Source organism: Ovis canadensis, chromosome X, assembly GCF_042477335.2.
Source record: "Ovis canadensis isolate MfBH-ARS-UI-01 breed Bighorn chromosome X, ARS-UI_OviCan_v2, whole genome shotgun sequence".
NCBI classification, from domain to species: domain Eukaryota; kingdom Metazoa; phylum Chordata; class Mammalia; order Artiodactyla; family Bovidae; genus Ovis; species Ovis canadensis.
In genome coordinates, this window is record NC_091727.1 from 140,086,428 (window position 1) to 140,098,913 (window position 12,486).

Genomic DNA, 12,486 nt, shown 5'->3' on the forward strand with positions numbered 1-12,486 from the left:
CAGTTGTTAAAATCACAGTCCATGACATCAGACTGCCTGGAACTAAATTCTGTACCGACAGCTATGTAACTGAACAAGGTCCAAAACCTCCCTTGACCTCACTGCCCTCATCTGTAACGTGGAGTCAACAATAACACCAGTCTCACAGGGCTGTGAGGAATGCATGAGATGGTGCATGTAAAAACACCTAGCATGGCGCTGGACATAGTAACATGTCAATACATTCTTATTCCTATCATTAACAACAACAAGAACAATGGTCATAGTAAATAAAGGATCCCTTTTTCTGATGTTTGACAGAGAGGAGGTTAACACCAGATATGCGTAGAGATAACAACTGTGGGTAGAAGAGATACTGTTCTAGCTCCTATTTGCTTTCTCATTTCCCTGGGAAGAGATTAGGTTGTCTGTAGGTTGAAAAGAATGGGAAGGGGAGGGAGAAAAGACTTGAAGAAAGCAGGTAAGATATGGCACAGACGCTACAGAAAGAACAAAAGACCACTGAATTAGGAACAAGTAAAATAACTGCTGAAATGGCGATAAGAGTCCCGCCAAGGTAAAAGCTAAAATGTCCTAAAGACACCAATTCACTCAAGTTTGCCAAAGAGAACAGGGAGACATAAAGTCAGAGAGTTAGAGGCACAATGAGAATGGGAAAGAGCTCGGATTTTATTCTGTCAACTCTGGGAGACACTGAAGGGTTTCAATATAGAAATCACATGATGAATATACATTTTTAAGAAGACTAAACTAGTAATTTTGATGGTGGAAGAAAGCAAAAGCAAGACAACAAGTTTGGGAACTTTCTCATTTGGCCAGAGGACTCTATAGATGTCCAAAGTTGTCCTAAATGTAGGCTGTCCATGTATTTCCAGGATTAAAAAGTATTTGGACATTTCCACAGAGAAGTGAATTTAATTTCAGCATAGTCTTTAAGAAATATATTTGAACATAATTTTTACTTTGAGACCTAAACTATGCTATTTTTAATATCAGGCTCATACTTAGTTCTAATAATTATCTTAAAATTCAATAAGCACTTATCTACTGGCTATTATATACAAGATATATATATTTACATATGTGGTTAAAAGACTAAGTTATAACGTTATTTCAAGAAACTTCGCTAGATATGAGACTATCTAATCTTTATTTAGATCAGGCAAATCCTGATTGATACTGCCTTAGATAATTTACATAGCATAAACTACTTAGAAATGTCCTTGACTATCTTCCCTATAGACATGTAGCTAAGGATGGGGAGAGTAAATAAGAGGACCAGGTGACTTCATGCTCACAGCCCCAGAATTCTTTATGGTTGCATGCATAAACACGAAATCTCTTTCCTTTCCTATTTTGCTTTGAGTTCAGAAGGTATATTGCTCTTTATGTCCCAAAACTTCATTTCCTCAGTGTAGTACCAAGGATATTCCTCTTGAAGGACTTGCTTGGCAAACTAATACATCTTCCAAGATAAACTGCATTCAGGAAAAAAATGGCTTTGGAGAAACTGCAGTGTACCTACTGTAAAACTCATCACCATCGTGACACAGCTGAATTCTCGGATGGTATATAACCTTGCTTCAATTAGAATATGAATTCCAGTAACTTAAGTTTTAAGTGTGGACTTTGGACTAGAAAATTTTATTATTTAATACTGTGTTAAAGTATTGCTATTTAATAAACAATATCTGGCCAGTTTAATTTGCTTAATTAAAAAATGAGAGATATAGTTTTTTCAGGTATCTATACATGCTCTATTTCACCCTAAATAGACATTCCTGATTTGATTTTCAAGGATTTGACAGAATGCTCCTATATCAGCATATGCAGTGCTATATCTGAGAACTAATAAACTCTAAATATGGGGGAGCAATTATTGCATATGTTCAAAAGGAATGTTCTATCACATTTTGACTTTAAACAGGATTTTTAAGTTGCAGAGCAGCAAATCAGATCGAATCAAATGTATTACTATTAAAGAAGTTATAAAATATTTTGAATGAAGAAGAGTATTTGACTATTAAGTGTAACGGTTATTTTTAAAAATCTAAGGATGCAGATGGAAAATGGTCAGAGAGCCAGGGTAAAACTGAGAGCTGTAGTAGAACTGTTTGTTTATATGGGACCAAACTTGAATTGAACACTGAGTCAAACACAGCTTTTCTCTAGGACACTAAATAAGTCATCATACCCACCATCTTTTTGTCAATTATTTGAATGGCAGTTTTGAGGAAAGCTTGAAACATATATATATATATACATATATAAAACTACAGTTTTAATACATAATCTACACCTAGTCTTACTTTATACCCTTTAAAATGAAGAAGAGACAAGAAAACATAATTCATTTCAGTAATTATTTAACCACACTAAAACACAAAATGTATTTATGAAATTTTATTTCCAGCTGAAACTGTATTTAATGGTTTTAATCAATTAATGACACTACGGGAAATCTGAAAAGTTTTGTCTTTTTTCTGATACAATGTATACTATTCAAAAGAGACTCTAGAATATTTCTAATTATCTATAACAGTTTCCACCTTTCCACCCTTAAGAAGCCTAACTTTATTAAAAAGCCAAATTCTAATAGCAAGATCTAAATAGAAGGAAAAATAGTCAATACAATAACATGTTCTTTTTATATATTTATATTAATATCAATATCAGCATTGATATAGAGGAAGATCCCTGAGATGTTGTGAGGTATTTCATAATGTAGATCTCAACTTCTTTATTTTTCAATAATATTAAAAGTAATAAGGTTGTTTTTTTTTCCCGACAGCCAATGTTACATAAGTTATATAGTTATACAGTAGGAAAAAAAATAAATATAAGCAACTGAAATGTCTTCCCCCCTGCCCGCCCCCGTTTCTATTGTTACCTGCAAGCTGAGTCTGTGGGCCCTTAGGCTAGATACATACCACAACTCCAAACTGTTCAGGTTCACAGAGGTCATCATACTCATTCTTCAGCTCTGCTAGCTCATTGAGTACCTTCTGCTCAGGAAGATGTTTTACAAGGTTCTAAAAGGAAATAAAAGCATAACAGTTTAGTATTTCATTAATAGGATTATAAAAGATAAATTAACAACTATGAAAGTGATTAACTAGTATAGTGGATAAATTTCTGATTGTGCTTCCGTCACAGTACCAGTGTATCTTCCCCTTCTCCCCAAAAGCTTAACCAAAAAACAGCTACAATTTAATGTGAATAAATATATAGAAGTGTTTGGTTTCTCTGCACTATAGTATATAAATATTAAATTAAAAAATCATATGACAATAAATAACATTACAAAATTGATCTTTCTAAGTCTTAAACACATACCATAATTTTAAGATTTATTTCCTGTCATGATAATTAGTCAATCTATAAAAAAACAGAAAAATACTATGTCGAATTTACTCATGTGCAGTAACAATAATCATCAACTATACTCTTCAATATTGGCAAAATTTGGAATCATTTTCAATCTTACAAACCACATCAAGCCTATAAAAATAATCTCCAATTATTTATAATATCTGTATTTTTTTCTATTCTGTTTTTCTATGTGATTTCCAATTCCTAAGACAATTATCAAAGAAAGAAGCCTAGCTTTTGCCCCTACAGTCCACACATCATTTTCCCAGCTATTTCAAATTTACCACCTTAAAGCTGGCCACATCATGGTCCAACACTGAGTCTGAGGGACTAGTATGCAACCCAATTTAAAACTATCTTTCAGATAAAGCTGTTAAAACCATCTTTCCAATATCCTTCAGATAGTTCACTTAAAAACTATCTTTCAGAACAACTTAAATATATATACACACACAAACACTCACACGACTACACACATATACACACACAATACTATGTGTATATGTGTTAGTCGCTCAGTTTGGCCTGACTCTCTGCGACCCTATGGACTGTAGCGCATCAGGCTCCTCTGTCCATGGGATTCCCAAGCAAGAATACTGCGGTGGATTGCCATTCCTGTCACTGTGAGGATAATGCCTAAGATGCAAAAGGGAATGGCTGATGCCAGGGTGAGCAATGGGGATCCTGTTCTCCAAAATTCAGAGATGTGCATTCTGGTTGGTTTGGTAGATGCTTGCCTTGGTTTCAACACTCTCTGGTTGCAGCAGCTTTCCCTAATGGCATCTATTAGAAGATTTAAATAGGCAGAAACACCTCTACTGCCTTTTGGAACCAGACAACTAAGGAAATCTTTGTTAGATCTAGGTGGCACTAGTGGTAAAGAACTGGCCTGCCAATGCAGGAGACACAAGAAACACAGGTTTGATTCTTGGGTTAGGAAGATACCCTAGGAGGAGGGCATGGCAACCCACTCCAGTATTCTTGCCTGAAGAATCCACACGGACAGAGAGCTTGATGGGCTATTGTCCATGGGGTCACAAAGAGTCAGACATGACTAAACTGATGTAGCATACATTGTCAGATCACTGGCTGAGTGAAGAGATAATGAAACTCAAACTAGAGTGACCACACACAAGGAATACCGTCCTTAGAAAACAAAAATCAGCTGTCTTTAAGGAGTGGCATAATTAGATTCCCAAAGTTATAATATATTCAAATCTCCAGTTCTCAACAAAAATATTACAAAGCATGAGAAGAACCAATAAAGCATGGCCGATGCAGGGAAAAAAGAATTTGACAGAAATGATTCCTGAAGAAGTTCAGAATTTAAAGTTATAAATCAAAAATATTAAATAAATTATTTTAAACATGCTCAATGAGCTAAAGGAAACTATGGACAAATAACTAAAGGAAAACAAGATTATGAATAGAATAAGAAAGACATAGAAATTACAAAAAGGAATCCAACAGAAATTCTGAAAGTGAAAAGTACCAATAACTGAAATTTAAAATTTATTATAGGAGTAGATATGGGCAGGCAGAGGAAAGGATCAACGAATGTGAAGGTCAAGAAACTGATATTATTAGGTCGAAGAAACAGAAAGATAAAAGAATGAAGAAAAATAAACAAAGCATGTGGGATCTGTGGGACACCAAGCATACCAACATGTATATCACAGCATTCCCAAAAATGAAAGGGAAGAAAAAAATATTTCAATAATTAATGATTGAAAACTTTCCAAATCTGATGAAATACGTAGATACACACACCCAAGAAGCACATTAACTCCAAGTAGGACATCAAAGAAGTATGAGACACTGTCTAATCAAAGTGTCAAATGTAGAAAATGATCATTTTTAAAGCAGCAATAGAGAAGTGAATTGTCACATTTAAGGAATACTTAATAGGATTATTCACAGAAGGCAATGGCACCTCACTCCAGTACTCTTGCCTGGAAAATCCTATGGATGGAGGAGCCTGGTGGGCTGCCATCTATGGGGTCGAACAGAGTTGGATACGACTGAAGTGACTTAGCAGCAATAGGATTATTATATGATTTCGATAAAATGAATGCTGAAATAAAAGACTATCAACAAGAATTTTATACCCACAAAAACTGTCCTCAAGAATGAAAAACTAAGACATTTCCAAATTAATAATAACAACAACAGCAACAAGAAAAGAGATCATTTATCACTAGCAAGCCTGTTCTTTCCCCAAATACTAAAGGAGGCCTACAAGCAGAAATTAAAGGGCAGTAAACAAAATTATGCATCAATTATACCTCAATAAAACAAGCAAATAAATAAACAAACATACTGCTATATGCAGTCTACAAGCTTTTAATAAAAAGATACAAAGTGATTGAAAGCAAAAGCATGGGAAAAAATACGGCATGTATAGAGTACCCCCACCCCGCAAAAAGTAAGGTATCTATATTATTGTCAAATTAAAATTATCACTTTAAATCACAAAAAGGTCACAAGAGATAAGGATATTATATATTAATAAAAGTTTAAACCCATCAAGAAGATATAATTATTATGAACATATTCCTGTCTAAGAACCGAGCTACAAAATACATGAAGTAAAAATTGAGAGAGCTGAAGAAAGAAATATACAGATCGAAAATAATAGCTGGAATGCAAGGGTTATTCAACATATAAAAATATGATGATGTTTTATTTTTATCTAGTTTGTTTCACTTTTTCTATTTTATATTCAGTGCTCCCATTTCATTTAGTTTATCTTCTCCAATTTATCCATCTCTCACTTTTTTTGATGTTCTTTTTCAAGTCTTTATGAAGTGTAAGTAGAAAAGCTTTTGTATATGTATATAAAATATGTATAATATATATATTTTAGAAAACTTATGATTTTTTGCCTAACTAAAAAATTATGACATTTTGATTCTACTTTGACTTATTATGAACAGAATTCTAGACTTCTAATTAAAAAATAGATGTACAACAAGCAACAAATGTTTACTGTACAGCATAGGGAACTACAGTCAATATCTTGCAATAACCTATGTATGATAGAAAATAATTTCAAAACTAATATATGTGCACTTAGATAACTGAGTCAATTTGCTGTGTACCTGAAACACTGTAAGTCAACTAAACTTCAATAATATATATATATATTACAAAAAAACAAGCAAGCCAAAACTTTAATTATTGTGGCTTAATTATATTTTGGGTAGGAAAATTATGCAAAGCTATTTGCACTTTTAATCGTTTGACACTTTTTTTTTCCATATTGAACTCATTCAACCTAACAAATACAGAAAAAAAGCATAGGAAGGAATCTTGCTAAGCTAAAATCGAGTGGTCTCTAATTCTTTTGTGATGTGAACCCTCAGTAATGCAGATTTATACCATCCAATGAGTAAACATCCTATTTTGTAGAATGTTTAAAAATAGTGTTTATTTCTCTTTGTTCAAGAAAAAATTAACCAATGTAATATGCCACATTAATAGAATAAAGGGAAAACATCTCACATGATCATTTCAACTAATACATTAAAAGCATTTGATAAAATCCCACACATATTTGTGAGAAAAAAAAATGCTCTTTAAACTAGGAATAAAAGCAAACTTTCACAACATGATAAAGACCATATAAAAAGATGTCACAGTTAATATACTCAGTGGCAAAAGCCTGAAATTATATCTGTTAAGAACAGGAACAAGGCAAGGATGAATGCTCACAACACATCTATGCATCATAGTACTAACCAGAGCAATTAGACAAGAAAGAGAAATAAAAGTCACTCAAATTAGAAAATTTTAAAAAATTGTCTCTCTTTACAGATAACGATTTTATATGAAGAAAACACTAAACAATTCAACAACAACAAAAAAAAAACTGAAAGAGCTAATAAAAGAATTCAGCAAAGTTTCAGGATAGTTAATCAGCATGCAAAAATCAGTTGTATTTCTGTGCACTATAATCTGAAAGGAAATTAATAAAACAATTCCATTTACAATAGCATTTTTTAAAGCCCCTATAACGAGATACCATTTTTACAATGCCTACTAGAAAGGCTATTGTCCAAAAAGTGGGAAATAAAAGCTGCTGGTAAGGATGTATGAAAATAGGAACCCTTATGCATTGCTGGTTAGAATGTAAAATGGCATCAGTACTGTGGAAAACAGCTTGGTGTTTTCTTAGAAATTAAAAACAGAATTAACCATATGATCCCACAATTCCATCTTGGGTATGTAACAAAAAGAACTGAAAACAGCATCTCAAACAGTTATGTGCACACAATGCTATCATTGTTATTCAATAGTGAGAAGGCAGAAACAACCTACTTTTCCCTCAACAGATATATTGATAAATGTGGTATATACATAAAACAAAATATTATTCACTAGAAAAAGGAAGTTTTGATCCACGCTCAAACACTGATGAATCTTGAGAATTTTATGCTTAGTGAAATAAGATAGACAAAAAAAGTCAAACAGTGTATGAACCCACTGATCTAGAATAGATTCTTAGACACAGTAGAAAAGAGGTTACCAGGAGCTGGGGGCAGAGGACAATGGGGAGGTACTGCTTAAAAGGATAGAATTTCTGTGTGGGATAATGAAAAATTTCTGGAAATAGTGGTGACGATTGAACAACAATTTAAATATACTTAACACCAGTTAAACTGTATATTTAAAAACAGGTTAAATAGTATACTATATATTATCAATGTTTCTAAATAAAAAAAAAAAAGAGTAGGCAATATATAACCTTATATGTCCCATGGAAAACAGCTGTATCTCAATCTACTTTCAAAACCTCTTTGGTCTCTATTTATCTTTACTCTCCTCCCACTAATTCTGCATTTCCACGAAGCTCTATGCCTGCAATGGCACCCGCTGTGTACTGATTAGTCCAAAGATTTACAATATCATGTCATTTGACCTAAAAGAAAAATCAATATTGATATAGCAATATAAATATCAAATGAAATTAAGCCCAGCTACTACCATGCCTCATTAACATCATTTTTTAATAGAATGGAAAGGTAAGTAAATACCAAGGTGTTATTTCTACATTTCTAGAATATTTCTGATATATATATATATATATATACACATATATATATATATAAATTGTTTTTCAAATTTTTTTCTCTGTTAATAGGATTTTTTGTGAAGTATGTTATTAAGGAAAACAAAGAATCAGACTGGTAAGTTTCATAATTTTCCCTACAGGGAAACTCAATTAGAAAGATTAAAAATGTTGTTACCATGATTAAAAATATCAACTCTGCATATTTTCAACTCTCCACCTCAATTTTAAGTTTTAACTGTGAAAATAACTATTATAGAATGAATCAAGCCTATAATAGGATTTTAGCTCTGAATGTGAAACTTGTTGTTATTTTGCTTCTCTTCCAGCTGCAGATAACCTGTTAAGTCATCTTTACACTGCAGGCTCCCTGGCAGGTGACATTTCTTTTCTTTCTCTGTTCAGCTATATGAAATAATGAACACATTCGATGGGCTTAGATGTATTCTGATTCTGGATACGGTCTTCACACTAAGTCACAAGCTTATATAGCTGCCAGTTGTTTTGTAGATTCTATTTACAAATAATGTTTCAAATAAAACCCTCTCAATGTGTGGTAGATACAGCCTACGTTATAGGACTTCTTGCTTAATGAACCTACTACATCTAGATACCCATGTTTGAAGTGGCCATCATAGCCAATACCTGAAGACACTTCAGTATTTTTCCATAAATAGTAAAAAATGGAACATAAGATTAACAATGTTTTCATGTCCATCAAGTCCTGAATAGAAGAGGAAGGAGGGTTAGAAGAAAAAGGAGAGACACAGCAGTACTCATTTGCCTCTATGCTCCTTCACTTATCTTTAAAAGTATGTCAGGAGAGAAAAATGTTCAATGCACAGTTTAAGAATAATGTGGACAGTTCTTGGAGTCAGTTGGAAGTCCATATTTTTAGGCCTCTTGGAAGATCCATGCTAAGTCGCTTCAGTCCTGTTCAACTCTTTACGACTCTATGGACTGTAGTGTATCAGGCTCCTCTGTCTATGGAATTTTCCAGGCAAGAATGCTGGAGTGGGTTGCCATTTCCTACTCCAGGGGATCTTCTGGATCCAGAAATCGAACCTGTCTCCCGCAATGCAGGCAGCTTCTTTACTGCTGAGCCACTGGGGAAGGCCCTGTCCTACCTAAAGGAAGAGAAGTGTGTATTATGCGATCAGGCTAGGCCCAGCAGGAAAGCCTGCATTTTGGAAAGGATCAAAATGATTGTGTGTGCAATAGTTGCTTCTTGGATATGTCTCCAGGCCTGGCCTACCTACCCCCTCATATGTCTGAGTGCTTGCTTATTTTGAAAATCAAGCATGTTAAAAAAAAGAGACAAAGAAAGTAAAACATGTTTCTGTATCTTGCCATAGGACACTCCACACCCTTGGCATGGAGAGGACTTCAGTAGATAGCAGCTATGCCCCACGGGAAACTCCTCCCCTCTTTCCACTCACAATGGTGCCAAGGAAAAGGATCAAAATAGGAAATGAGGAAAATCACCCACAGCAGCTACATGAAAGCTGACAAATTAGTTCAGAAGATCTGGAAGCTATTCCTTGAGAGCCATAGAAACATCTAATGAAAATAGTTTTTGAAAAGAGTTAAGGTCTTGCAACAGCAGCTAGGAGCAACAGGAAGCAAACCACAGGTGAACAGATGTGGATTGGGCTAGTGTTTAAATGTCATATTGCCCAATTCAACAATTGTAAGTAGCTTTTATTTAGTTGCTGTATTGATACCATGGCTACTCAAGATTTATAAGTAAATTGCAAAGAAGAGTTCAGACACCCCCTATGCTGAAAGGGGAAAGCGGTTTATAATAGCAGAGGCTAGAAATGATAAATTTTTAAAGACAACTTATATTCTGACAAATTGTGAATTAATAGGTAAATATCCTGTAAAGTTTCAACCCTTCTATTTTTCCGTCCCGCTGCTCCTACTTACTACTGAGCATCTTCTTTCAAACATTCTAAGATTTGTGTTTGAAAGATCAATCCTAGGTCAGTATGAAAATTTCATCTTAGAAAATGTCAATGAGCTGAAGTTCACAAAGAAAACAACAAAGGGGAAAGCAGTTACTATGTCATCAAACGAGCAGATTTTTCTTCCTCTTTTTAAGCATCACAAATTCACTTTCTGATGACTGTCACAGCTATCTAAAGGGATTTCTCCTAAAAACCATAGGCTTTTAACTCCTTTTTTACATTTTTGCAATGACTCTACAATTCTTTCAAAACTTTCTTTCTTTTAAATGTTAATTGCACACTTAAAGGTTAGTTAAGTGAAGGTACTGAACCATAATGCCCTTTCCTGCTTTCCAAAACATAACCTTTCTTTTTTGTCTTATATCTCATTAAGTCATTTTAGTCGTAGGAAAGTCGAGTTAGGTTCACTGTGATTAAGTCCTATCGTTCCCTATGTAAATGGATCGGGACCAATAATTTTTTTATAATTTATTGTTTATTCTTTTAAAATTATACCATTAAGTGCATATATAAACACAGAATTCTATTTATATATAGGAGACAAACATATATATATATATATATATATACATATATCAGTATTATTTTAACTTATGTTGTCAAAGATTTTATTTTGTAAAAAATTCAGAGAAGAAATGGGTAAGTCTTGGATAAATGTCTGTAATCTTAATGGAAACTTCCTCCTATTTTTCCTGGTCAAAACCTCAATCCCTAAGCTACTATAACTTACTATACGTTGTGCAACACTTTCTCATGGCATGTCTTAAATTGTATGTGCGTATTTTAATGTTCTGAAATCACATTCAAGTGTTCTAGTTCTTCGCTTTGAGTTAAAAGGCACACGCTTTGATGCTAGGCCTGGTTCTATGTTTATTTTGTATTTCATCCGTCCATTCACCTAGTATATACTAGCTGCCGATTCTGTGATTGCCACCACGTTAACCACTAGAGATTCTGCCCTCATGAAAATTACAGATCCAGGACTGTGTATACGCCTGCCTACACAGTGAAACCACAATCAACATATGACTGACGGTCATTTGTGTTGCATTTGATTCAAAATACATTTCTTGTCAAGAGGTCACGCTGCAAGTCCCTCTTTTGGTTTGGAATTCTCATCATTTCTGTAACTCCTAAAACAAACTATAAGCATCTGTTAAGATATGGTAAAATGCTGACCAAATGGTCTAAAACATTCAGGGAGAGGGTTTCTAAATGTCCTTGTGGAAGTACTCCTTTCAAAAAATGTTAGCTGAGTAAAGACAAGAATTGAAAACATGGTGAGAAAATTCATGACCTTGGAGTATGACAATTATATCTCACAAGGAGGCAGCTTTTAACAGGTTTCCTACCAATCTGATCTTCAACTTGACCAGAGTAGGCATACTTCTCAATATCACCTCAGCACTAATATCACCAAATGAACAGCTCCAGCCCTCAGCATTCCTGCCAATCCCTAAGTTCCATATTTCAGACCGACAGCCTGTCCTCCTTCGATGCACCATCATTACTACAAATTCAACAAATCTGAAGGAGAATTCATCCTCACTCTGGTCCCTTGCCTTATCAGCTTCTCCTAAAGGCCCCATTCTGCCAATAGGACTGGCATCCTCTCCATCCTCTAAGCTTTCCAACCGGAGTTCGTCACTCAGTTACACATTCTGAGGGCTTCCTGGGTGGCTTAGATGGTAAAGAACCTGCCTGCAATGCAGGACACCCGGGTTCTATCCCTGGGTGGGGAAGATACCGTGGAGAAGAGAACGGAAGCCCACTCCAGTATTCTTGAGAATTCTGGAGAATTCCCTGGACAAAGGAGACTGGCAGGCTCCAGTCCATGGGGTTGCAAAGAGTTGGACAAGACTGAGTGACTAACACTTTCCCATTTCACTTTTTCACAAGTTCTAATGATTCTTTCTGTCACAATCTCTTTGGAATTCAACACTTATTTTACATTCCGCAGCCAAAAATCTGGGCCATAGAAATCATGTGTATTTAACTTTCTTAATTTCAGTTCAATTAAATTCATCAAAGTGTTCTCATTCTGTATTAAATCTATAGAGCTCGTAGATATAT

The 12,486-nt window shown here is 34.4% G+C and overlaps 1 protein-coding gene across 6 annotated transcripts in view; it reads right to left on the minus strand.

The window, feature by feature from the left end:
* DIAPH2 (diaphanous related formin 2) overlaps positions 1-12,486 on the minus strand; it is a 968,993-nt gene that overhangs the window by 479,144 nt on the left and 477,363 nt on the right. For all 6 annotated transcript variants that reach the window (XM_070291115.1, XM_070291113.1, XM_070291114.1 and 3 more), the window contains one exon: positions 2,931-3,032. In XM_070291115.1, the coding sequence (XP_070147216.1) occupies positions 2,931-3,032 (102 nt within the window). The remainder of the gene's footprint in view (positions 1-2,930; positions 3,033-12,486) is intronic.